The 27,469-nt window shown below is 36.3% G+C and overlaps 1 protein-coding gene across 2 annotated transcripts in view; it reads left to right on the top strand.

The window, feature by feature from the left end:
* Nucleotides 1-573: 573 nt before the first annotated feature.
* Nucleotides 574-27,469, top strand: part of LOC115209644 (ribonuclease 3) — a 49,070-nt gene continuing 22,174 nt past the window's right edge. Inside the window, exons 1-14 of one of the 2 annotated variants that reach the window (XM_029778102.2) lie at nucleotides 574-750; nucleotides 5,883-7,183; nucleotides 7,751-7,903; nucleotides 9,157-9,301; nucleotides 10,106-10,259; nucleotides 17,451-17,501; nucleotides 17,608-17,747; nucleotides 20,230-20,310; nucleotides 20,528-20,614; nucleotides 22,183-22,269; nucleotides 22,907-22,978; nucleotides 24,878-25,025; nucleotides 25,776-25,945; nucleotides 27,079-27,203. In XM_029778102.2, coding sequence (XP_029633962.1) covers nucleotides 691-750; nucleotides 5,883-7,183; nucleotides 7,751-7,903; nucleotides 9,157-9,301; nucleotides 10,106-10,259; nucleotides 17,451-17,501; nucleotides 17,608-17,747; nucleotides 20,230-20,310; nucleotides 20,528-20,614; nucleotides 22,183-22,269; nucleotides 22,907-22,978; nucleotides 24,878-25,025; nucleotides 25,776-25,945; nucleotides 27,079-27,203 — 2,774 coding nt within the window. In that variant the 5' untranslated portion in view covers nucleotides 574-690. Of the gene's footprint in view, nucleotides 751-5,882; nucleotides 7,184-7,747; nucleotides 7,904-9,156; nucleotides 9,302-10,105; nucleotides 10,260-17,450; nucleotides 17,502-17,607; nucleotides 17,748-20,229; nucleotides 20,311-20,527; nucleotides 20,615-22,182; nucleotides 22,270-22,906; nucleotides 22,979-24,877; nucleotides 25,026-25,775; nucleotides 25,946-27,078; nucleotides 27,204-27,469 lie in introns of both variants that reach the window. The other variant, XM_029778101.2, reaches the window with a different exon arrangement.

The following is a 27,469-nucleotide window of genomic DNA, read 5'->3' as shown; positions in this document are numbered from 1 at the left end:
ATAAATATCTTTCAAAAGGGTTATCACTGAACATGTGATGCAATATGAACTCCAGGCAATTAAATCATCGAATACTAATTGTGCTTCTTTGGATTCCATAATATCTCTTCAAGATTTCCTATCAAACTATACTTTAGATGTCGTTAGGCTTTGAAAACAACAAAAGCCATCATACCTCGTGCATAACTTTTAGGATAAAATATAGTCACCAAGAAGCGGAAGAAATGAGGGATTGTGACGTTCATAACATTGGACATCAATAATTTTGCTTTTAAACAAAATAACTACGAGTGAGAATCGAAAACAATTCCTGTAATTTTCTCGCCGGCAGTCCACCCCCAACTGAGCGACACAGTCCGAAGAATAACCAAGGAAAAATTGGATCTATTCTATGACATCGGAACTTGGTCGAAATTAATAATTGGAATACATTTATTGTTTGAGCATAATAGAGCAGAATAAGATGCTTTTATTTTCAAGAGTTAAATCATTGTTTAATATTGTTTTCGCGAATTTGTGGCTTAAAAGTAAATACATACCAAATCCCAGTGGTAATATTTTTGAAGGCCATAATTTAAATTTTTACACCGGTAAATCAACAAGGTTTGAACGGAATACGCAATGCCGGCCAGATGCTGTGATTTGTGATAGGATTTTGAATTTTTTTTAAACTCTAATCTGGCAAAAGGAATGTCATATAGAGGGAGACCCGTTGTATCTCGTGGATCAAATTATGTACCACAGCCTCGAGTAAGTTGATGGAATATATATTCTCGTCCAATTTTGCAATATTTAACCATGCTTTAAAAAATAATATGTGTGAGTATGTGTGTGTGTGTATATATATATATACATATATGTGTGTGTATGTGTATGTTTGATAATTAGATATATCCCCCACAAGGCATATCTAATTCGTCTAATTGAAGCATTAATTCACTGAGAGTGCTCTGCAACTAATTTAAAATTAGTTGGAGCTATAACCAATGTCTATGAGCCAAATCAACGGAAAGACCGAATTATTTAATATACCTATGTAAAGGAAAATACTGGTATGTTTACCTAACGCTAAGTATACGAATATTTTTATATAAATATATGTATATGTATAAATTCATGTAAAGGACTACTCTGATCAATAGTAGAGCCAACCTATACACAGCCTTTTAACACGCTAGATATAACAGCTAATTTTCTTCTTAAATTACATCACACAGCATTAAAAGAAAGGGAAAGGTTTATTGAATACTTTGGTCCTGATAAATGAACGAAGATATTTGGCCAGAAGTCTTTTCATTCAGTTTTAAACATCACAACTGGAGTCGATTTAATCAACAGTACCCTCACTGCAAATAAAGCGATGATTTGTATCAGATAAAAGATTTCTTTTGAATGTCTGTATGTATGTATATAATTATATATTTACACAAATACATCCACCCGCCAACACTCATTCTTGTCCTTATAACTTTTTTCTTTTACTATTTTAGGGCTGTTTATTAGTAATTATAAGCGGGAATTCAGATGAGTGCTCGAATTGATATGGAAAGTGCAAATTATGATATTATTTATGTGTATTCACACACATCGTCTTTGATCTTCCGTCAGCAATGTATTTTGTCCCGTTATGCAATACTATATAGTAGCGAATGCTATTTAGAAAAATAGATTTTGCCATTTGCGACTTGTTGCATTGCAGTGCTCTCTCAATCTTGTTAATATGTGCGTTTATACAAGTATGTGTGTATATATATATATATATATATATATATATATATATAATATATATATATATATATATATATATATATATATATATGCACACACTATCCATTTATTACACCTGCACATTAGTACAAATCTGTTGTACATATAGGATCATCTTTTCAACTATTGTAACTACTAGGGTAGCAACTACTAGCTGGTTCTTTTGCTTTGGTAATGCAGCAACGCAAAGTTCACTCAATATTGTCCTGAGGTTAGTCATGGTTCCCTTGTCTTTATTTGAATTTTGTTTTCTAAAATTCCAAAGATATCGAAATTATGGTGTATGGAAGGGCAAACATGTGCGAAAATTGCGGTATCAAATAGACCTGTCCAATCAGATGTTTTCGTGGGAGAAGAATATCAGCTGTTATAATTGGAATCTGTCTGCTGTTATGGAGCTGTTGTATCAAAAAATGTGTCCGCGATAGAGGCTAATAATGCTTCAAAGGGCATTTTCTATCATAATGAAGCAGAATTGGCTACAATACAACCCTAATAGCTTCATTTATTACACCACTGTCACAGTCATCATTATAATTATAACATTTTTTTTTTGATAGCATGAATTAGGCAAATCTGCAGTAAAATTTTTTGTTTTAATTTTGTGTCATCGTATTTGTGCACTTCTAGGTTTGTCACATGTCTTCTTTGAACCATCCTCCGTCCACTTGCTTTTTTTTTTTTTTATCTTTCATATGAACTGAATCCTTTCGAATTGATAATAAAAGAAAATACTCAGTTTAGGCTTTGTTAAAACAAGAATAGGAATTTTTTTTTTCCTATTTAAGAGAGCAACTTTGTGAGTAGATTTGGTTGGTGGAAACTGAAAGAAACCCGTCATATATATATATATATATAGGAGCACTGTCGGTTTTGATGACGAGAGGGTCCCAGCTGATACGATAAACAGAACAGCTTGCTCGGATCTATTCAGATTGAAACTGAATAGATCCGCTTGCTCGTGAAATTAACGTGCAAGTGGCTGAGCACTCCACAGACACGTGTAGACTGGACTAGACTGAGTAGACTGGAGCAACGTGAAATAAAATGTCTTGCTCAAGGACCCAACACGTCGCCGGGAATTGAACTCACGACCTTACGATCGTGAGCCGAATGCCCTAACCACTAATTTAGTAAATGGAGTAGGTAAACTCCAGGCTACATATGTTTCCTAGCTAGCAGAACCTCAGAAGTAATAATTACACAACGAGGGGTGCTCCACCAGCTACACATCAGACCTAAGTTACCTTTGCCAAATGAAGGTTACATTGTCGTCAAGGGATCCCATATTAGCAACCTCAGTTGCTAAACGTGCACTATAAAATAACTTTTTCCAGCTCATCGAACTTTGATGTTGAAAAATTTACAACCTTCCACGTCAATAAACTACTATTGTTCCTTTAAGTTGTTTTTCATACCTTCTAGGCTTACTTCCTACACTTTGATCCTTGGATCTATCTTTACACACACACAGTGTTTGTGTATTTGTTTTTTGTTCCAACCACTGTTAGACAATCGCTGTTGGTTTGTTTACATTCCCATAACCAGACAGTTTAGAATAAGTAACAGGCTCACAAAAAATAAGTAGTAGAGTCGATTTGTTTGACTAAACCTGTCAAAGCTGTGCCCTAGCATGGCCACAGTTCCAAAGATTGAAACAAGTAAAAGATGAATAGTAACTGCTTTTATAATAATAATAATATAAATATTATTATTAAATTATCGGATAGCAGAACTGGTAGAATACTGGATAAAATACTGTACTATTTGGCTACATCTCTTTGCATTTTAAGTTCAAATCACACGAGTTGATTGGACTTATTTAATCAACCCAGTCCATTACTGGGTTGATTAAATCATTTTGATTAAATATACATCACTAAAAACAAGCCCTGAGTAATTTCAAAATCAATAGATATTACTAATTAGAATTATTTAGTCAAAATAGAATGTGTAGTGCTCATAATCTTTGCAAGATTTCTCAGATTGCTAAAATCATAGTATTTGATATTTAGGATGATCTTCTGCAGATTGTTATTTACAGTAAGATATGAGCATTGATTGATCCAAAGAAAGGTCATAGTTTTAGGAGAAAAGTTAAGTGAGAATTTGAGGATGAGCATATACAATTTGTGAATGTATATAACATGCATTGTTTAATGCTAGGTCAACTTTGATTGAAGAGTCTGGTCTAAATGCTTAAAAGTATCATCATATCATTGTATATCTTGTGATCAAATTTTATGGAGATTGACATTGCTTTTCTTCCTTTTTAGGTTAAGTCCCAATCTTGTATAATTTCCTGTATTCACCCTTTACAAATGTTCCCTGTTGTAGTAATACAATGTATCACTGTTTAGGAGTGATTACAAAAACAGTTGAAGGTAGAATTAGTATATTGTTTTTCAGCATACAAGTCAACATAGTTTGTAGTGTAAATATTCAAACATTACCACTGTTTTCAAACCCTCATATATTTCACATTGAATTTTTAGTTTTCCAAAGTCATCATGGTGTGAGTTGACTAATTTTGGGGGCTGTAAATTTTGGTCTGAAAAATTCGACTTGAATGCTGGAAAATACAGTGATACTGGTCTTAATGTTGTACTCTATTTAGTTTCATCTTGTAGGCCTCACTTTGCCTTTATTCTTTCAATTACAATATTATTATTTAAGGTGGTGAATTGATATAATTATTAGCTGTTTATGTTTTGAGTTCAAATCTCATCAAGGTCAATTTTGCCTTACATTCCTCCAGGGTTAATAAAATAAAGTACCAGTCAAGTACTGGAGTTGATTTTATTGGCCAACTCCTCCCAGATTGCTGGCCTTGTACTTAAATCAGAAACCATTATTGTTGTTGCTGTTAAGGTGGTGAGCTGGCAGAACTGTTAGCAAGCCAGACGAAATGCAGCTATGCATAACAACATTTTGTTTGTTTTTATGTTCTGAGTTCAAAATCCACCAAGGTTGACTTTGCCTTTCATACTTTCATGATTGATAAAATAAGTGCCATTCTAGTACTGGGGTCACTGTAATTGACTTCCCCCTCCCTTTAAAAAAGACAAAAGAGCTGCTGGCCTGTGCCAAAATTTGAAACTATTGTTATTATTGTTGTTCATTTGTTTTTATATCTCTTTCTCTGTTCTAGTATGGGTTAGATGAATATATTATTGAGGCATTGTTTTATAACTGGACACCTTTCCTGTTGCTATCCTTACCTGTTCTCAAAGCTAGCAGGCGATTTGTTGATGAAGGAAGTGACAACATCACTGCTTCAAGCTTGCAAACTTTGTAGGGCATTGACATAAATAAAGACACAAATTCACTCACAAGGGTTTGGTTGGCCTGGGTTGATAGTATAAAACACTTGCCTTAGGTACAATGCTGTGGAACTGAACTTGGAACCATGTGATTGGAAAGTGAACATCTGTGCTTTGTTGTTGTTGTTGTTGTTGCATCTGTGCCACCACTGTTGTTGTTGTTGGTGTTCTTCTTCTTCTTCTCATCATCATGCTGGCAGAATTGTTAGCACGCTGGGCAAAATGCTTAGTGACATTTCATCTGTCTTCACGTTCTAAATTCAAATTCTGCCAAGGTTGACTTTGTCTTTTATCTTTTCAGGGTTGATAAAATTAGTATCAGCTGATCACTGGGGTTGATGTAATCGACTTTCTTTTCCTTGTAAATTGCTGGTCTTGTGTGAAAAATTTGAAATCATCATCATCATCATCATTATTATTATTATTATTATGGCACATAAAAAGCACCATCCGATTGTGGCCATTGCCAACCTTGTCTGGCCCCCGTGCCGGTGGCACGTAAAAAGCACCATCCGATCATGGCTGTTTGCCAGCCTTCTCTGGCACCTGTGCAGGTGGCACGTAAAAAGCACCCACTACACTCACGGAGTGGTTGGCGTTAGGAAGGGCATCCAGCTGTAGAAACATTGCCAGATCAGACTGGGCCTGGTGCAGCCTACTGGCTTCCCATTTGAACCGTCCAACCCATGCTAGCATGGAAAACGGACGTTAAACGATGATGATGATGATTATAGTAGTATTTCTATATTCATGCATATCCCAGGACTTAGTTTATCTTATTTTTTTTTCCAGCTTGCTGTACATCCTGTCAACTACCTCAGCTCTCCACCACCTCAGCTCATTAATGCTCCCAACCGACAAGCTGCTCCAGTTGTTCCACCTCAACACCCACTGTCTCTCCCACCTCAGGGTAGTGGCGTTTCTGTTCCTCCTCCACCTCCACCACCAGTCGGTCCACCACCTCCGGTACCACTTCCATCACAGAGCATTGGCAGTGGGGTAGGTGGATATGTACCCTCTGGGGGTCCCCCGCCTCCTCCACCACCATTACCTGGCTCCTTAGGGATGCCCCCGTTTCCACCAAACAATCCTAGTGGGTGTGTGACGGTGGGTGTGTCTGTGCCACCACCTCCCCTACCACCCCTTCCACCACCTACATCTCTGATTGGCCCTGTAGCAGCAGCGGCAGCAGCAGCAGCTGCTGCAGCGGCAACAGCCCCACTGTGCCAACCATATCCTAATGTCTGGAGTGGGTCATACCCCACCACATATCCTGTCCACAGCAGTATGGCTTCCAGACCCAACCACTTCCCACAGTGGAAGTCTCCAGGGAGTGTTCCATCTACAGGCCAGAAGCAGCAGCCCCCTCCACCCCTTCCTCCCCTAGGTAGGGCCTGCATAGGACCAGGGAGTGGTTCAGGGACGAATAACAACATTAACAATAACAACATTCACAATAATGGTAGCAGCATGTACCATGGCCCACCCTTGGGACACCCCAAATCAAACCCGCCATTGTTGACAGATGGTGGGGAATGCAGTGGCAGTGGTGTTGGTGAAGCAATCCCTGTGATCTCATTGAAAGGCTGTGAGAGCCATCAGCATGGGATGCACAATAGCATGTGCAGTTCGTACATAAGCGGTTGTGGTGTCAGTCGAGACCGTGACAGGGACCGTGGTGACCGAGAAAGGGACTTGAATCGAGACAGAGACAGAGACAGGGACCGAGATCGAGACCGCGACCGTGACAGAGACCGTGACCGTGATAGGGATCGAGAAAGAGACAGCTCCCACTTCTCTTCAAATTCTTCTTCCTCATTGTCATCACTGCATTGCAAGAATGGCAGCAGTCTCCTGTGTCCAGTGCGTTGTGATCGAGAAAAGATATCCAGTGGCTCGACTCTGTCATCCTATAGTTCTAGTGGAACAAGTAAAGGCATGTATGGCACTTCACTGAACTCCAGTAATAGTATTAGTAGTCACCACTCGAAGAGCAAAGAGAGAAAGCGACTGTATGAACCACGGTCAGAATCGCCACATTATTCAAGAAGAAAAGACAATGAAAAACACAGTAGTTCTTGGAGCAGACCAAGGTAAGAGAATATGTATTCTTAACCCTTTAGCATTCAGATTGCTCTGTCAAATGTAATGCTTATTTATTCACATTGTTTGAAATTAATCATGCCTTATCTCATACCTTTGAGATTTAAATGATAGATTATTTATTTCTAGAATGACATTATAGGGTAGGTGTGAGAGGCCAGATCCAGCCAGTTTGAACATAAAACAGAATATTTTGGCCAGATATGGCTGGTTTAAATGCTGACAGGTTAAAGTATAATGGGATTCTCCGAACCATTTACATCATCTTTTGTTTTCTGTTTTCTCCATTATGTTTTCAGTGATATATATTCTCTAGTTATCTTCAGGTATTGTTTTTTCTACACACCTAGTTATGCAAACTAGTCCTGGAAATATAAAAATGACAGGCTGATTATGGTTGGAATGTTTTGATCATAGGTCAGCTTGCTCAAGCTTCACTCTGGGTTCAACAGCAGCGGCATTATTCTGTCATTGTTTTGTTATCTCTACTACTCCGATTGCTGATATATCTGCAGCTGAGGTCTTAACTAACAAGACATACTTCCATATTCCAGTAGACACAGATCAAGGTCACCATCACCGAGAAAAAGTGAAAAAACTAGTGAGAGAAGAGATCATCGTCGAAGTCCAGCTCTTGGGTCCAGCTCAGTGTCTAGTTCTAGTAGTAAGAAAAGATCTTGGAGTAAAGAGAGTGATTCACGAGAGAGCAGGTAAGTTGTCAGTAGACTTTGTTGTTGCATGTTATATCTTATTATATCATAGGGTAATATACCATACTACTATGTAGCATAGTGTAGTATATCATACCATACTGATGTGTAGCATATTGTACCATTTAATAAATATTGTTTTGTAATGTACCATATAGAGCTGTTGAGCAATAGTCCATACCATTGCTATATTATATTGGTGTGTAACCTACAATAATGTAACCATATCGTAGAATGGTGTACATAATACATACTGTATGACATTAATTTCTGTTTGAAGTCTAATCATTTCAGTATAGTAGTAGAAAGGTAATAAAAACCACTAAAGTTTGACTATAACAAGTGTTAATCTTGAATTGAAAAATTTGAAGTAGAAAGTAAATATTAAAGGACAGAAACTGAGATGACATGTGTATTAATACACTTGCGTTGAAGATATATACATGTTAACGTAGTTATTTCACATGCAGAATATCACCACACATACAATAACTGCATGTTATACCACTCAACTGAGAGTAGTCTATTTTGCAGTTTGTCACTGTTATGTTTTATCATACCGTATTATACCATGTTCAGGTCATTGCATGGAACACTATATTATACAATAACAAAACCATGATATGTTATATCTAAACACTAATGACATACCAAATGATGTAGCACAGCAGCAGCAATTATGACTAACAAGAATATTATAATGTATTATATCTACCACACTTTTCCTTATCATATATATAGATATGTATAGTGTTAATGTATTTGTGTGTGTGTGTGTGTATCCTTTCCACTATCACTAGACAACCAATGTTGGTGTGTCTAAGTCCCGATATCTTAGTGGTTCAGCAAAAGAGACTGATATAATAAGTACTAGACTTACAAAGAATAAGTCTTGAGGCCAATTTGTTTGACTAAAGGCAGTGCTCCAGCATGGCTGCAGTCAAATGACTGAAACAAGTACAAGAAGAAAAGAATATATATATAAAATATACTTACAAGGCTTTGTACAGCCCATGGCTGTAGTAGAAGACACTTACTGTGGGCAAGTGTGTATATTACACACTGGCAATCATAACATATTTTAGGTTACTCTCTCTCACCTTCACCCAGTGTCATGCTGTACCAACAGATAATACCATGCTACTCAACCTTATGAGATCTAAGCTTACAAAACTGTCTTGCCATACCATTACCTTATATGCTTACTTATTGAAGCAGGGTATTAATATGTTTTTAATGGGTTACATCTCTAGAGAAACGAAGAAGCCAAGACGGCCTGAGAAACCAGAATCTCCTGAACCTCTGCGGAAGGAGTACAAAAAAGAAAAAACTGAAAAAAGTGATACTCCAGCTTGGATAAGGTGTTCTCCAGCTGATTTGTACTTTTACCGTGATAAGGTAAGCTCCTTCTCAACTGTTTCCTTAAGTTCTGTTTCTGTTGATGGTTGGAAAATTTTTTTTTTTGAAAGTTAGAAGGCTGGTGGTTTTAGTTGAAAGTTGTGTGTATTTACAAGAAATTTGAAAGATTACAGTTGAATATAGGAAAGTAAACATTATTCAGATAAAATTTAACCTTTATGAACTACATTTTTTTGCTAGGCTTGCTAGGCTGCATTTCTCTAATGCCATTTTCAGGAATTTGTTATACAGACTGAGTGTGAATGATGTCCATAAGAAAGGGGCCAGCTTATAAAGTCATTGGTCAATGTAACCCAAGGAGATTTATTTTGCGTAACAAAATGTTGTATATTGAGAGTGAAGAGAAGTTGTTTCTGGATGACTTAAGTTCGGCTTTGCATAGAAGTAGCTAATCAAACAATCATTTGATCAATATTGTTTCATTCTCATAGAATATTCTGTTCTAAAGTTTAAGATGTAAATATGTAACCTCCATTTTAAATAGGGTAAGGAGTTGTCAAAAGGAAATTTAATTGCTATATTGAGTAAGTCAAGCAAATTTGTGGAAATTCCTTCATTGTATCAAATTTTAGAAGGTTGTTAAATTAAACTTTATGAATTTACTTGGTGCTTTATATTGAATTAAATGTAGAACCTTCTAAGGAGTGAGGTAAAAAACGAAGAGTTGGACGTTTGTCATTTCACATGATGAGGATGCTGTCACAGGTTAATCACTACATCTGCTATTTCATTTTGAATCTGTTTCCGTCTAAAGAACTAGTCATTGATATTTTGTTTTCTCAGCAAACTAACTGTTTGATGGCTACACAAAAGATGATAGATCTACAACACCGTTTCCAAACAGAATTGTGTGACCGGGCAAAAACGATCATAGAAACCAGACCAAAGTATGAAGAACCTAAAAGACCAATAATAACACACATCCATGACAGTCCAAGTAAGTATCACTAGTTTCTGTTAACAGGTAAAAAGAATTACTTATTAGCTTTGGATATTGAATGGTAGTTGTTTTACTATTAGAAATATATTGTTTTATTGAGAGAAACCTGCATAAAGCACGTTTATTATGATGTTTCAGAGGAAAATATAATATAGCGAGTTACTTCTTGACAAACGAAATATTACATTGTTTATAGGTCTTTTTTCTTTTTTCTACTCTTTGCTGTTTTCTATCCATTTATTTATGCTTCAAATGGGATATTTGTTATAACCACTATTTCTGTAGTTGGATGTTCTGACTACTAATTACTTACTATGAAGTGAAAATGGTACTTTTTGTGTCAGATAGGTTGACTGAGACATACGATATCTTGTTCAGGAGTACAAAGGACTTGGTCATGATTTGAAATTACAGTAAGGTATATTTTGTGACCACGTAGTCAGGATTCTAGTATTTTAACCATACAACTAGTTGTAATTCAGTGTAATCTCAATACAACCTATCCTTCATTTCTGCAGCTATGCAAAAAGAAAAAAAAAAAGAAAAACTTTATCTTTCAGTTGCATTTCTGGGAGAGTACACTAGAGATATTTCCCAGGGCCTCCATGCAGTAGGCATTGAAACTTAATATTTTTAGTGAAACAGAAACCAAAGTTATGATGTTAAAGCATTGTAAGTGAACTGAAACTGCTACAACCATGAATTGTAAATATGTTACTGATTCAGTTCATTAATATCTCAGTGAATCTGTCTATTATATGGCAACCTTGGGAAGTATTTAAATTCAGCACCATGAGTGAAGACAATGAATTAAGACAATACAGTAGGTACTTGACATGTCATTTATTTACCTACCAGCATGGACAATGGACATTAAATGATGATGATGATGGACCAAATTAGATAGAATAAAGATACATATTTAGTAAAGTATTGGGATGATGTAATGAATATAGTGAGTAATTTGCCACGGAGTTCAATTTGTTGGCTAAAAAATCTCTCTCTAAACACCCTCTAATATCTAAAGGAAATGGTAGGTTATGTTGGTGAATGTGATCCTAAATAACTTATATATGAAAAAATAGTAAGAAAGGGCTAGAATGCTTTTCTTGATAGGTCTATTTGATCAGTGTTGACTTGGTTGTTAAACAACAATGAGGAATATTGGGTTGGTGCATAAATTATTGCAGCTTTTTTTCAACAAATATGATTCAACAAAAACAATAACAACAAGTAACAAAATCATCTTTAAATGATTATTCTGGAGCATATTCACCATCTACTTCAATTACTGCTTCCCATTTGCTTGGCAGATGGTCAGACCGTCATTTAAAGATGTTTTTGTTAAATATTGTTATTGTTTTTGTTGAATAAAATTTGTTGAAAAAAAGCCACAATAATTATGCTCCAATCCAATAGTTTCACTCCTACTTCATAGTTTAATAGTTAACTAAATGAAGGATATCTATATATAGAAACATTCATAATTAATCAATATAGGGTGGCAAGGAAAATTTTGTAGAATTTTATTGCCACCAGCGGCCCAGTGGGAAAAAATTAAATAGTCATAGACCATTTTTAAGTTCAACATTAACAATTAAGGAACGGCATAATAGGCCATTCACCCACTAGAAATAACAGCCAAAGCTTCTACCGCAAATAAAGATTAATTCCGTAAACAGAGAAAATTAAAAAAAATTTACCCTGTAATTTCTTGTACGGTATACCGTTTCATCCGCTGTTTAATGGTAAACTAACCTGATTAAATTAAATCAAGCCAATCTTCCATAAGCCCTCGGATTCTTCAGCAAGAAATAGCTCAAGTCGGAACAGATATTTACACGAGGCATACCCAATCTTGCCAAGGCAATATCTGACCTAAAATTTTCAAATCGTCGCACTCGCGCCAAATTTATCGGCAGCAAATAAATATCAGCCGTCGATTCCATTACGGAATTAACCAAAAAATTCATAATTAATCAATATAGGGTGGCAAGGAAAATTTTGTAGAATTTTATTGCCACCAGCGGCCCAGTGGAAAAAATTAAATAGTCATTGACCATTTTTAAGTTCAACATTAACAATTAAGGAACGGCCATAATAGGCCATTCACCACTAGAAATAACAGCCAAAGCTTCTACCGCAAATAAAGATTAATTCCGTAAACAGGAGAAAATTAAAAAAACATTTACCCTGTAATTTCTTGTACGGTATACCGTTTCATCCGCTGTTTAATGGTAAACTAACCTGATTAAATTAAATCAAGCCAATCTTCCATAAGCCCTCGGATTCTTCAGCAAGAAATAGCTCAAGTCGGAACAGATATTTACACGAGGCATACCCAATCTTGCCAAGGCAATATCTGACCTAAAATTTTCAAATCGTCGCACTCGCGCCAAATTTATCGGCAGCAAATAAATATCAGCCGTCGATTCCATTACGGAATTAACCAAAAAATTCATAATTAATCAATATAGGGTGGCAAGGAAAATTTTGTAGAATTTTATTGCCACCAGCGGCCCAGTGGGAAAAAATTAAATAGTCATAGACCATTTTTAAGTTCAACATTAACAATTAAGGAACGGCCATAATAGGCCATTCACCCACTAGAAATAACAGCCAAAGCTTCTACCGCAAATAAAGATTAATTCCGTAAACAGGAGAAAATTAAAAAAACATTTACCCTGTAATTTCTTGTACGGTATAACCGTTTCATCCGCTGTTTAATGGTAAACTAACCTGATTAAATTAAATCAAGCCAATCTTCCATAAGCCCTCGGATTCTTCAGCAAGAAATAGCTCAAGTCGGAACAGATATTTACACGAGGCATACCCAATCTTGCCAAGGCAATATCTGACCTAAAATTTTCAAATCGTCGCACTCGCGCCAAATTTATCGGCAGCAAATAAATATCAGCCGTCGATTCCATTACGGAATTAACCAAAAAATTCATAATTAATCAATATAGGGTGGCAAGGAAAATTTTGTAGAATTTTATTGCCACCAGCGGCCCAGTGGGAAAAAATTAAATAGTCATAGACCATTTTTAAGTTCAACATTAACAATTAAGGAACGGCCATAATAGGCCATTCACCCACTAGAAATAACAGCCAAAGCTTCTACCGCAAATAAAGATTAATTCCGTAAACAGGAGAAAATTAAAAAAACATTTACCCTGTAATTTCTTGTACGGTATACCGTTTCATCCGCTGTTTAATGGTAAACTAACCTGATTAAATTAAATCAAGCCAATCTTCCATAAGCCCTCGGATTCTTCAGCAAGAAATAGCTCAAGTCGGAACAGATATTTACACGAGGCATACCCAATCTTGCCAAGGCAATATCTGACCTAAAATTTTCAAATCGTCGCACTCGCGCCAAATTTATCGGCAGCAAATAAATATCAGCCGTCGATTCCATTACGGAATTAACCAAAAAATTCATAATTAATCATATAGGGTGGCAAGGAAAATTTTGTAGAATTTTATTGCCACCAGCGGCCCAGTGGGAAAAAATTAAATAGTCATAGACCATTTTTAAGTTCAACATTAACAATTAAGGAACGGCCATAGGTTAGTTTACCATTAAACAGCGGATGAAACGGTATACCGTACAAGAAATTACAGGGTAAATGTTTTTTTAATTTTCTCCTGTTTACAGAATTAATCTTTATTTGCGGTAGAAGCTTTGGCTGTTATTTCTAGTGGGTGAATGGCCTATTATGGCCGTTCCTTATATATAGAAACAGTTAATAGTTATCAACTGACAGTAATACACATGCTGTTCAAAAGGTGTATTAGTTGTAGAGTTAAGTTGTTGTGCTCCTGAACAAATCACTTAATTCTGCTTGTTCCAGTTTACTTTGTGAACAAAATATGAGCTAATAAAGGAAGCTCATGCTTTGTTCCATGTATCCTCTATACACTTGCCCAGCCTACTAGAAATAGTAGTCAAATTTCTTTTGTCAAAAAAGAAATAGAAGGCCACTTTGGAGTACATAGTCTTAGCTGCATCATGTCTGAAGAAAAAACTCAAAATAACGAGATGGTTAGGACTGGGATGCTTTTTATCATAGGTCAACATGGGGCTTACAACAATAATAAGAAATGTTTCATTCTTCAGGGCTTATGGGTAACTGCAGGAAGGACATCCATTTGTAGAAATAGTTGCTCTAGCAAAAGAACATCCCACTCATTCATACATAGAAAAATGGATGTTAACTAGAGAAAGAGCTTAGTCAATACATTAATAATAATAACATAGTATTAGTAATAAGAACATGATTGCTTATCAAATATACATATACACAGCTCTTCATATGCATGCATATTTTCATATTCTCAGCAACAAAAAAGAATTGCATGAAAGACTTAATATCATATAAACTCAGATTGCCAAACACTTTGTCTCAGCAATGGCATTTGTTCAGTAGAATGGTGTTCCTGAACGCCATGTTTGCAATATATTTTTGTTAGTTATTTCACTTTAGTTATCATATGTCCTGCATGCACAATGTATATTTCATATTCTTTGGAATATGGTGTATGTCAAATTGAAGATGCAATCTGTGAAAACATGTCTGTGTGTTTTATTGTATTGTTCTATTGTGTTTTATTGTATATTAAGTATACTTAATTCCTGCTGTAGTACACAAGTCTGTGGACTAAATATTTAATTAATTTATCCTTTTGTAAATTGCAAGTATCTAGCATTACTCTTACAACTTGTAGCATCAAGTGTTTGAGAGATGAAACTTCCTCTTGTTAGAGAGTTAGTTTACTAAAAGAAACATAGAAACCCTGGTACCTTTTCCTGCACTGATAGGAGAATTGGTGTCAGTACAACAAAATATCTTGCCAGTAGTTGAAGTGCCTATGTTAGTCTGTGGTCCTATACCTTATTCACTCTGGTATTTTACATCATCCACCAATGTACTGATGGTAGATTCTATCAATTATACCCTCACCTGATAAAATTGTGCTTGTATTTAGTCAAAATATCATTATCATCATCTTCATCATCATCATTGTCACCACCATCATCATCATCATCAGTGCACTATAATAATAATAATAATAATAATGAAATTATTGTATACAGTGCTCAGGTGCACCACAACTTGTCAGAAAGTGCATATAAAGTACATGCAGTAATGTAGAAATGTCTGGAAAGTGAACATGCTTGTGTGTGTATCAAGTGTAGTGTTGGCGAATCTCAGAAAGCATGGAAGTTTTGAAGGATGCAGTGCTCCGACAACTAACAACCGATGCCGGCAGTTTGTTCCACGCTTCAGCAACTCTCAGCGTGAAAAAATGTTTCCTGAAGTCATGGAAGCTGTGCTCTTTTCTTACTTTGTAAATATGTCCACGGGTGTTAGATGGGTGGAGTTTGAAGAGGTGCTCAGAATTATTGTTTGTGCGATGGTTGATAATTTTATGGGTGTCTGCCAAGTCAGCTGCCAGACGTCGGAGTTTCAATGTGTCCATGCCCAGGGAAGTAAGGCGTTCAGGATATGGCAAATGCCTGATGGAGGGTATTCTTTTGGTTGCACGTCGCTGAACAGCTTCCAGACGATTGATGTCCTGGGCAAGATAGGGGTTCCAGACCGGTGAGACCTCATCATCTAGATTGTCCTCTTCTAAGATAGTAGAATGTGATTTGAAAGAAATTTAGTTACTATTTCTAGCAGGTAGAACAACCAAGTAGAGGCTGTCTTACTGGCTTATAGTTTTCATGTTGTGTTTCTAAGAAAATTAGTTTAGTGGAACCTGTCTTTTTTCAAACCGAATCTTTATTTTTTATGCAAATTATATTTGCCGAAAATTATTCATTATATTTTTTCCATATGTTAAAATCTTGGTCAGCTGAGCAGTTAGGCTTGGGTAGATAATACTATACTGTCTAGGTTTAACAGAGTGAAAGGTATCCTGTAAATATCAGACTTTCCTTCCTCTAACGATGTATATTAACTTTGTAAGAGTAATTAATTTTCTTGAAATTTATCACCCTTTTTCTTTGAGGGTCATTAACATCTGCCACTAGGTTTTTGCTTTCTTTCTCCAACTCAAACATTTGACTTAGGAATTGTTTGCTTATACCATTCACTACATCACCCTTTATTTATCCAAATTCATGCCATTAGCTTATTTGATTTTCCTTTTGCTTGTTTTATATATTATAACTTATAGATTTATAGCTTTAGACTCATAAAGGGTTTAAGCCCAACATTTCAAGCAAGCAAAATGCATTAAGGTATAGTGTCACTCATTTTAAGCAGTAATCCCACTTAGTGTTTATTTACAGCTAGGTGAACTGAGATGTTGAGATCAAGTATTGCTGTTGCTGATGTCGAACCAGGTGCCCTGATTGAGCAGAGATATTATCAAAGGCATTCAAACCATCAGTACTCTCTCTTTTCAGACATAATTCACTTAGTACTATATTATCCAATTTATGTACTGGTGGCATGTAAAAAGCACCAACTGATCGTGGCTGCTGCCAGCCTTCCCTGGCACCTGTGCTGGTGGCACGTAAAAAGCACCCACTACACTCACGGAGTGGTTGGCATTAGGAAGGGCATCCAGCTGTAGAAACACTACCCAATCAGACTGGAGCCTGGTGCAGCCTCCTGGCTTCCCAGACCCCAGTCGAACCGTCCAACCCATGCTAGCATGGAAAACGGACGTTAAATGATGATGATGATGTCCTTCCTCTTTTTTAAAAGTTGTAGGGCACGAACTGATGGAGATTTGGCTGCTGTTTTTAACAGATCAAAGACATAGAGGTTCCCGCATTGACTAGAAGTACAAATGTCTATGTAGTTGGTGATTAGAAGTTCAAGTGTCGTCGTAGAATGTAAAGTGTTGATCCTTCAACCAACAGGCTTAGTTCAGCTTGTTGCAGCTGTCCATAAGACTTCAGAAACCAAATGATAATGTTTGCAGATGGTTATTAAAGGATTGAGTCACTGTAAAGAAGGTTATTTGGATTGATTACACAAAGCGGAGTTTTAGAATAGTATTCACTAGAGAAGAATATTCCAACTCTGGTCTGCTCATGCCGTAACTAAGTATAAAGAAGATTATGATGACAGTAATGGTATTGTGTTTCCATTTGTTTCAAATTGATGAAAGTTATATTTGATAGTTGTGTATTTATATTTGTTTGCCTTTTTCGCCATTTTCCAGCCAGTGAGGTGACGACTTGGACTTTTCATACAAACAGACATTGTTCAGTCGGTAAGAAAAGTTTGTTTCTCTGACAGCCCCGAATCCCACCAAATAACGATGGGACATTGAGCATTAGCAGGACAAATATTTACTTCCTTTACTTCTGTTTCTGCAGACGATTCTACCGATGATTCTGATGATACTGATGACAGTGGTTCTGAAGAGACGACCAATGAGTGGCTAGAGGAATTGAACCGTAAAAAGCGTCATCCATATCGATTACATGAAGAATTATGGTACAATGATCCAGGAGAAGTAAGTATTAAAGGGCTCAGCTCACAAGGGAAGTAACTCATACTTTCTCGAGGATTTACTTATCTCTTCTCAAACTGACAAGTACTAGTTCATCCAAAAATATAAGTGAAATTTTTTGCTTGTTCTCCTTTTATCAGCGAGAGTTTGCATCGGTACAATTCTTCACTCCTTGCTATAGTGTTGTACAAGTTTAAAAAGTTTAAAGCCTTGATTTTATTAAACAAGGTAATTTGTCAGCATAACTATAGTATGTGCTTGCTTTATCTTTGTTTCCACTTAACATTCTGAAAAAAGGATATTTTTTCATGAAATTTTCTGCAAATACATTTCAGATTGTGTAGGTTACGGTTATATCCTCTGAATGGACAGAGATTTAAAGATGTATTACTTGAAGCTTTTGACAAAATAGAGGAAGATATAGTGTCACACAACATGGAGGTTCCTACGGGACAACCTGTTGAGGGCTATTGACCAGATCTGTAACTGGTGCAAAGTCCCCTCTCGACCTAAGGTAACATAGTGGTGGAACAGTGTAGTTGACAAGGCCATTAAGGACAAGAAGCAGGCCTGGAAGAACTGGAAGTGTGGTGGTAGCAGAGAATTGTATCAGATAGCCAGAAGAGAAGTTAGGAGACAGATTTACTTAGCCAGAGAGGAAGCAGAAAAGAAGAGATTTGCCAATGTTCTGTATCCTGAGGACCAGAGACTTGAAGTGTTTTGAATTGCAAGACAGTGTGTGAGAGAAGATCATGATTTCATAGGAGAGAAGTGTGTGTGTGCATGGATGATGGCTCACTTGCATTTAATGCTGCTGCAAAGAAAGAGACTTCGAGACACCACTATACAAGGTTACTAAATGAAGAGAATGAATGAGAGAGAGTCTGCTAAATGTTGACCCAACTGAGGGACCAGCTATTCGAATTAACAGTACCTTGGTAGATAAAGCAAGGATATGAAGACAAGGAAAGCCCTTGGCCCATCAGGAATCACTGATGAGATGCTTAAAATATCTGACAGTGTAGGCTATAATCTAGTCACCCATATAGTCAGCCAGGTGATACATGAAGGAGTCATAACCCAATGACTGGTGTAGCAGCACCATAGTCAACTTTTACAAAGTTAAAGTAATGCCTTAGATAGGAATAATTACAGAGGTATCAAATTATTAGATCTGGTGATGAAAGTTACAGAGGGGGTCATAACCCAACTAATTAGGGGGAGAGTTAGTTTAGATGAGATGCAGTTTGGGTTTGTGCCAGGGAGAAGCTGCACTGATGCTATATTTGTCACCCATGCTGGTGGCATGTAAAAACCACCATTTGTGTGTTGGTCCTCATGGAGACAGTGGTATCAACCCAAGTGAGATCACAGTCATAGTTGATACCAGTGTTGCATAACTGGCCTGTTAAAAGCACCCTTCAATTGTTGGGCGATATGCTGTGTTCATGAAGATCTGTTGAACCGAGTGAAATTGTAGTCATGGCCAATGCCAGTACTCTCTGACTGGCACCTGTGCCAGTTACATGTAAAAAGCACCATTTGAATGTTGGGCTTCAGGGAGGCAGTGACAAGTGATGAAGACCCTTGGTGATATACTGTACTTGTGTTGATTTGTCAAGCCAAGCGAGACCATAGTTCTGGCCAATGCCAGTGTCAGGTCAATGGCACCCATGCTGGTGCATGCAAAAAGCACCCACTACACTTTCAGAGTGGTTGGAGTTAAGAAGGGCATCTAGCTGTAGAAACCTTGTCAAATCAGAATGGAACTTGGTGCAGCCCACCAGCTTATCAGTTTTCAATCAAACCATCCAAACCATGCCTGCATGGAAAGCGGACGTTAAATGATTTTGGTGAAAGTTTATTCAGAGTGTAGGTGTGTGGGGAACAAGGAGTTTTGGATAATTTGTCATCTCATTGTCCTTCAATGTCCATTTTTCCATGCTAGCAGGAGTTGGACAGTTTGACAGGTGCTGTCCAGAGTCCAGTTGTCTGATTTGGCATGGTTTCTTTGTTTGAATTCCAATATGTATTTGTAGAAAATATCATTAAAAAAATATCCATTTTTCAGAAAGTTGTGAGGAAACAATGTCAGAATTATGGGTGGGGCACAGTTGTGTAGTTATGTCAATTTGTCCCCTTCCCACTTCAATCCTCACAGACGGAGAAATATTGCATTAGTTATCAGCAGTAATACTCAAACAGTATGTTGCAAAGGAGACCCTATACATATGATTTTATAAAACATAATGAAAATCCATACTAACACTGAAGAGTCCTCAAAAGCATGTTAATTGAAATTTTCTTATATACAAGTATAATTGCTAAAAGACAGGAAGCAATAGTTTTCTATATTTGTTTTAAAATTTTTAACCTTCAAAAATGTTCTAAACTTTTTACGAGAAATGCACTAGTAAGTTTTAATTTGATCTCCAGTAAGCCATGGTGTCAAAGAAATTTGAAGTTACATTTTTTATCATTTTAGATGAATGATGGACCACTCTGTCGTTGCAGTCTAAAAGCACGAAAGACTGGAATTCGACACAATATATTCCCTGGAGAAGAGGTTTGTTGTGTTACATTATATATGACATTATATAATATTTAGTGTATGTAGTCTACATACATAGAAGTGTATAGCATGGTGCAGTACTTTAATATAAAGGCATGTATATCTGTGTATAATTATAATACTGTAAGAGTATAAATGACCAAATTGATAAATGTTTCTTTGTGGCTATGTTAATGAGATATCATGATGTTGATATTGTCTTTCATTTCAGGAAATCATTCCATGTGTTTCAGAGAGTAATAATGCCAACAGGTTATACCATTATCACATCACCATGTCACCATCCACAAATTTTTTGGTTAGTACACTTTTGCTAGTTTCTTTCGTAACTGTTTTTCATTCAGTCTTGCTGATATAATTTTGGGTGTTATTTGTAGCTGTGTAGTGTGGATTGTTGGTTCTGTGTGTGTGTATGTATTTTAATGTGTATCTGTCTAGTGCATAATTATGTTGCATAGTAATGTGTGAATATATCTTTTAATGAATGTATATATGGAGAGTATTATGTTTCTTTTATATATTTTTTTATAGTTTCATCAATCATTGCATTCACCGCTATCCCCGTCTCTGTCTATCTGCCACTCTCCTTTCAACTCTTACAGTCTTACTATCTGTTTACCCTGTAGGATCCTCTGGGCCACTTCTCTTATATTCACCTTCCTGATGATATTCTGATGCATTCCAGAACCAGCTATGTATCTCCTCTATCACGAGACACATGTTTCTACTTACACCCCTCTATCATACCTTAACCTCTTATTTGGTATAAAGCCATCTCCCTCAATGTTACACCTCTCATTTGAGGGGTCTTATTTTGCAAGTTACTTGGTGACTTCACTTGTGCATTTGCCATGTAAAAAGCATCCAGTACACTCTAAAGGGGTTGGTGTTAGGAAAGGCATCAAATCATAGAAACCATACCAAAGCAGATGTTGGAACATGGCATAGTCCTCTGGTTCATCAGCTCCTGTCAGGCCCATGCCAGAATGGAAAACAGAATGGAAAATAGATATTAAAGGATGATGATGATGCATAGTTAGGAAGAAGGGCAGTTGCTATGACCCGTTACAAGTAAGATAGAGGTGGGAGGATAGTATCTTCTAACCAGAGACCTGACTTGAATGTTTGCTATAGGCTTGGCTCTGTTAATGGCATCCAAAGACAAGCTAATGATTTAGGTAATGGATTAATTTTGCCACCCAAGTAGCCTATGACAGGATAGGATTCTGCTAGTACACTGCCCTTAACTAGTACTTTATTTATTGACTCTGGAAGGATGATATGCAAAGCTTATTATGGTGGAACTTGGAACTCAGGACCACTTATAATTGCCATAGCAACAATAGGTGATGAAGTGTCATAGTTGTTATTGATAGTGGAAGTGTGTGTGAGAAAATGGTAGTTGGCAGGATGAGAGAGGTTGCCTTTTTTTAGAAATGTGATGCACTATAGTATGTTTCCAGTAATTGGGTTATACTTCTGTTGAGGGAGAGAAAAATGAAAAGGTTTGGTGAGGATAGGTGTTAGCTGTGGGACACATTATTTCTGTAAAATAGAAGCAAAATTGTCTGGGGTGGTGGCCTTCTTAGTTTGAAACAACTGGATATGTTTCTGTACTTGGCATGTATGTGTGCAGAGGAATGAACCAGGTGGTGAAGTGGAAAGAAGGGGATTTATTATTGTTGTGTGTTCCCAGTTCAATCATAATCAAACAAAACTATGATGTAAGACCTGTTAATCCCATCTTTTGTATATCAGGAACTATATTATTATATATAGCTTTTATCACCATTCTTATTCAGCTTTTGCTTTTCATTATTGATAATGTTGATGTCTTAATAATTGATATGTCTCCTTTCTTTTCAGAGTAAAAACCCCACCATCATTGAGCATGATAATCATGAATATATCTTTGAAGGATTTTCTCTTCTTTCTCATTACCAGTTAGAGAACGTAAGTTGTGTTGTCTTTCAGTTAATGTTATGCGTTAGTATTGTTTGCTGTTGTTGTTTAGATTTTGGTCAATCCTGATTGAACAAATTTATGACTGAAGTTTATCCAGCAGTGTTCATCCTGTTTTTAGAGTTATGTAGAAGTTCATTAGCAAATGTGTCTTCTTTTTTTAAGATGGTGGGGTGTGATTTTGAGAGAAATTTGACTGCTATTTATAGCATATTGGGTGACCATGTGACCATCTCTGTTGTCGGCTCATAATATTGTATATTGCCTAAAGTGTGTAATATTGTTGTTGTACATAATGTGGTATATTTATTGAAAAAAAAAAAAAACTATGGTTGAATTGTTAAGCAGGTTGACTCTGTATGTAGGAGTGTTTTTTGTTGATTTTGATGTGTCACTATTGTCTTTTCTTGAAAGATATTTGTGTATGAAAGTAGTTGGAAATTATTGAAAGTTGTAAGAAGTGGGGATAGGCAAAATGCAAATGTAAGAAGAGGTTATGGATAGATTATAATGTCTTCTGAGATGAAAGATTGTATGTGATGTTTGATGTAGGGATTTGTTGAAAGAAGTAGCAGTCTCATGAGATATACTGGATAAATCTGTGATCTCATATTCTACTTTCTATTAGGTTCCTGTTTGTAAAGTGATCCGATTCAATATTGAATACACAATCCATTTTTTTGAGGAGAAAATGCCAGAGGTGAGTTTATTTTGTATTTTTTAACAATTACTTTTCTTCACTGTTGTTTATACCAGTTTTCTCATGTGACATCCATATTGTTGTTTTATGTCTTTATCAAAACCTACCACTTTTTTATGCAGTCTTGCACATTCTTCATATTATTTATCAAATTATCCAATAATACACAAACAAGCTGGTGACCCATAATTTAGAAAGCTCTGTAGTCACAGAAAGGGGATTCAACACTATATCCCCATTCTTTGTGAAGATTTCTTTTGGATTAGGCACTAGGCTATCTTTTTATATTTGTTAGGAATTGGTATCCAATATGTCCCAGGTATTTACTTCAGAAACTCTAATTTGATTTGAAAACATTGAATTATTAAATCAGATATCTTGATATCAAGTTTTTTCTTGCCAACTAATCATATTAAATCTCAAGATCAATCAGATGAGCCTCAGCTATTTTTATAGTTTGTCAGATAAATCAAAACATTATAACAACTTTAATTTGCTCTTGGTAAGCACTGAAAACCAAAAGAAAGCATCAAAATAGTTGAGACAATTATTTGTTGATATTGTTTAATTCCAAACTAGCTCTGATCTAGCAGTATTATGATAATGCCGTCCAACTATGATTACTCTATCTATTTTCATAGAATGCAGTATTCAATGTGTTCTTTTTGAAGAAGATAAGATATTGTCTGAGTTGAATTTAACTGCTGTTTTTAGCAAGCAATGGTTCAAGATAGACTTGGTCAATAAATCTGGTAGATATAGCCAATGGTTTTGAGTTCAAATTCCACTGAGGTCAGCTTTGCCTTTCTTCCTTTTGGGGTTGATAAAATAAATACCAGTTGAGCACTGGGATTGATGTAATAACTGGCCACTGCTCTCAAGATTTCAAGCCTTGTGCCTTTAGTAAAAACTGCTGGATATAACTGTTTGATGCACACACAGACACAACAAAACCCTTTCCAAATTATGTTCTTTTTACTCCACATATTTTTACTTCCCTTTATACATAGGTATCAAAAAGGGAAAACTCATACCACTCCACACCTACATGATAGTGTTGTGTTTTACAACATTACAGTAGTCCCACCCATGCCAGCATGGAAGGCTGACGTTAAATGATGATGATGATGTAATAGCAACAGCCATTGATAATCATCTCTGTCATCTGGGGTTTCTCCCCACCCAGTTTCTGTAGAACAACTAACCAGTCTAAGGAGGATTGCAAACGTCATGGGCACCACACTCTTCTTTATCTAAGCAAATACCCTTTTACACTTTTGTTTCATCATTTGACTGCAGCCATGATGGAGTACCACTTTTAGTTGAGCAAATCAACCCCAGAACTTATTCTTTGTAAGCTTAGTACTTGTTCTGTTGGTCACTTTTGCTGAACCACTTAGTTACGGGGATATGAACACACCAGCATTGGTTGTCAAGCGATGTTGGGAGTACAAAAACAGACACACAGGCACACACACACACACATACAATATACGATGGGCTTCTTTCAGTTTCTGTCTACCAAATCCACTCACAAGGCTTTGGTCAGCCTGAGGTTATAGTAGACGACACTTGCTCAAGGTGCCATGCAGTGGGACTGAACCTGGAACCATGTGGTTGGTAAGCAAGCTACTTACCACACAGCCACTCCTGCACCTCTATACAGCCATACCTGTATATATATAATAAAGAATATGTATATTTAAAAAAGAAGAAAAGCAGCAAATAGTGCTGGTTTTTGCTATTGTTTACTTCCTCTCAACCCTGAAAACGGATAAAGTAATGGTTACATCAAATATGAGGTAACCATTGAATATGAATGCATCTTAAAAATTTTAATCTAAGTTAGCTGTTTCTTTACAGTTTCTCTTTGTTTATTTCATTTTTCTTGTGCTGCAGAATTTCACTGTTCGGTCCCTGGATCAAGTGTGTCATTTCCTCTTTAATGAGATCCTAGAACTTGTAGATTTGGACTGGAAAGGCCCCGGAAATGAAATCAGTTGTAGTAGGTTTCATCTTATGCCTCGGTTTGCACGCGAATTGCCAGGTGAGTTTGCAGTTACTCAGCTTCCTTTATTTCTCAACTATTTTATCAGATTTCTCCTCTTGTTATTGATAATGGTAATGATGATGTTGCTGCTTATTTTGTGGAACAGAGAAAGAAGAGAGCTTAATTGGTGGTTTGATGGTCTTATGATATTTTTTGTGAGTATGTGAACATGTGTATATATGAGAGCATGTATGTGTGAGAAGATGTCTTCTACTGTAATGTTATCTTTATGTTACCTCACTGCTGTGCTTGTAATCCACCATCAGTCCCATCTTTCATCCTGTGACATTCAAAGAAATGAGCACAGTAGGGTGACAGAATCAATAGAGTATTGGATTACATCAGATGAACTATTTAGTTGTGTCCCTTTATGTTCTGATTTTGAATATTCTGTCTTGTGGAGGATGACTTTTCCTTTCATCTTTTAGGGGTTGATAAAATACAATAGGTCTCAAATATGGTGTTGATATAATTCACAGTTCCCTCACCCAGAATTTGTGGCCTTATTAAGCATGTGGATTGGCAGAATTGTTTGAGTGTTGGACAAAATATATTGTGGTATTTCTTCTGGCTCTTTATTATCTGAGCTCATATCTTGTAGATGTCAACTTTGCCTTTCATCACTGGGATCACTTTCATTGACTGATTATTCCTTCCACCTAATTTGTGACCTTGTACCTATGAAAGAAATTATTGATGTTTTCGTTTTGTAAATTTAGTGTGTATTCTTTTTGTATTCTGTTGCAGACAATGGTAAAGAAATTTTGTCAATGAATGAAGTACTGCTATATTTGTTGGGCAGTTCCAAGCCTCTTCTGGAAGAGACGGAACTGGCTCAGCTTCTTAAATATGACAACAATGAGTGGCAGAACTTGGTAGATGAAGTTCGAGGTATGATTGTCAGTAAACCTGGAATGGTTAGTAGTGTTATTAATTATTATTGTTGTTGTTGTTATTATTATGAAAGCTATGAGCTGGCAGAATTGTTAGTATGCTGGACAAAATGCCTCTAAGCATTTTGTCTGTCTTTATGTTCTGAGTTCAAATTCCTCTGAGGTCAGCTTTGCCATTCATCTTTTTGGGGTTGATAAAATAAGTACCAGTTGAGCACTGGGGTTGATGTAATGACTTGCCACTGCCCTCAAGATTTCAGGCTTTGTGCCTTTAGTAGAAAGTATTATTATTATTATAAAATAATACAAAGACACTATCAACATGAAAAATTTTAGGTAAGTTAGTGTTAAGATATTCATTACATTAAGTATTAAAGAGCGAAGTTGAAATAATTATACCAATGACTAATATGATGTTCAGTACGGGCTACAACTCCAGATGGGTTTCAGTTTTATTCTTTCCTCCTCAGTAAAGCATACCTTGCAGCATACTTACCAAACTAATGTTGAAAGATTCACTATTTAACTATATAAGATTGTACCTTTGCTGGTATAGGAAAATAGAATTGTTTATAAACAGTGAATTTAGTATTTATATATTTAGTGCATGGAGCATTAAAAAGCTAACTAGAATTAAATATGAGGGAAGGAAAATTTATTAGTGACCATCAATATTACTAGCAGTGTTTTGAGGTTAGAACACTTGGCTTTCACACAAGCAACTCGTGTTCAATTCCTGATATGGGACCATAGAGTCTGTATGGGTGCAGGCATGACTGTGTGATTAAGAAGCTTGCTTACTAACCACATGATTTTAGGTCAGTCTCACTGTGCAGCGCTATGGGTAAGTGTGTTCTTCTATAACTTTGGGCCAATCAAAGTTTTGTGAGCAGATTTGGTCGGTGGAAAGTGAAAGAAGTTCATTGTTTATATATATATATTACACACACACACATACACACACACACACATATATATATATATATACATGTGTTTGTGTGTATGTGTCATACGATAGTTGTAATACTGTCACACATACTTTGAAATCACAGCCTTATTACACTTATGCCATCACAAATATTTAACATAATATCAGCAACATGACCAACACATAGTTGCTCCACAGACTTTAGATGTGTAACTATTCTCTGTTTCAGAAACCAAGTTCTATCCGTGTTGACCAACTTGATCGGCAGCAGTTAAAACCAGATGTGATCACATATCCTCTCATCATTCATTTTGGTATACGTCCAGCACAGCTCAGTTATGCCGGTGACCCTAAGTATGAACAACTTTTCAAATATCAGCTAAAGCATGTTAATAAAAGTGGTTAATTATTCTCATTAAGAAATAGTAAATGCCTTATGCATTCTGTGTTCAAATCTCATCAGGGCTGATTTACTTTTTATACCTCTTGGTATAAAATGAGTGCTACTAATATGTTGTGTTGATTTATTTGACCTTTTCCCTTCTTTCTAAGAACTGTAACAATTTTTTAAAATGAAAAAAATCTTTTTGACAATTTTGCATATTGTTAGATTGAACTAA

This window comes from Octopus sinensis, linkage group LG3 (assembly GCF_006345805.1).
Source record: "Octopus sinensis linkage group LG3, ASM634580v1, whole genome shotgun sequence".
In the NCBI taxonomy this organism is placed as follows: Eukaryota; Metazoa; Mollusca; class Cephalopoda; order Octopoda; family Octopodidae; genus Octopus; species Octopus sinensis.
This window is presented reverse-complemented; position numbering and strand designations above follow the sequence as displayed.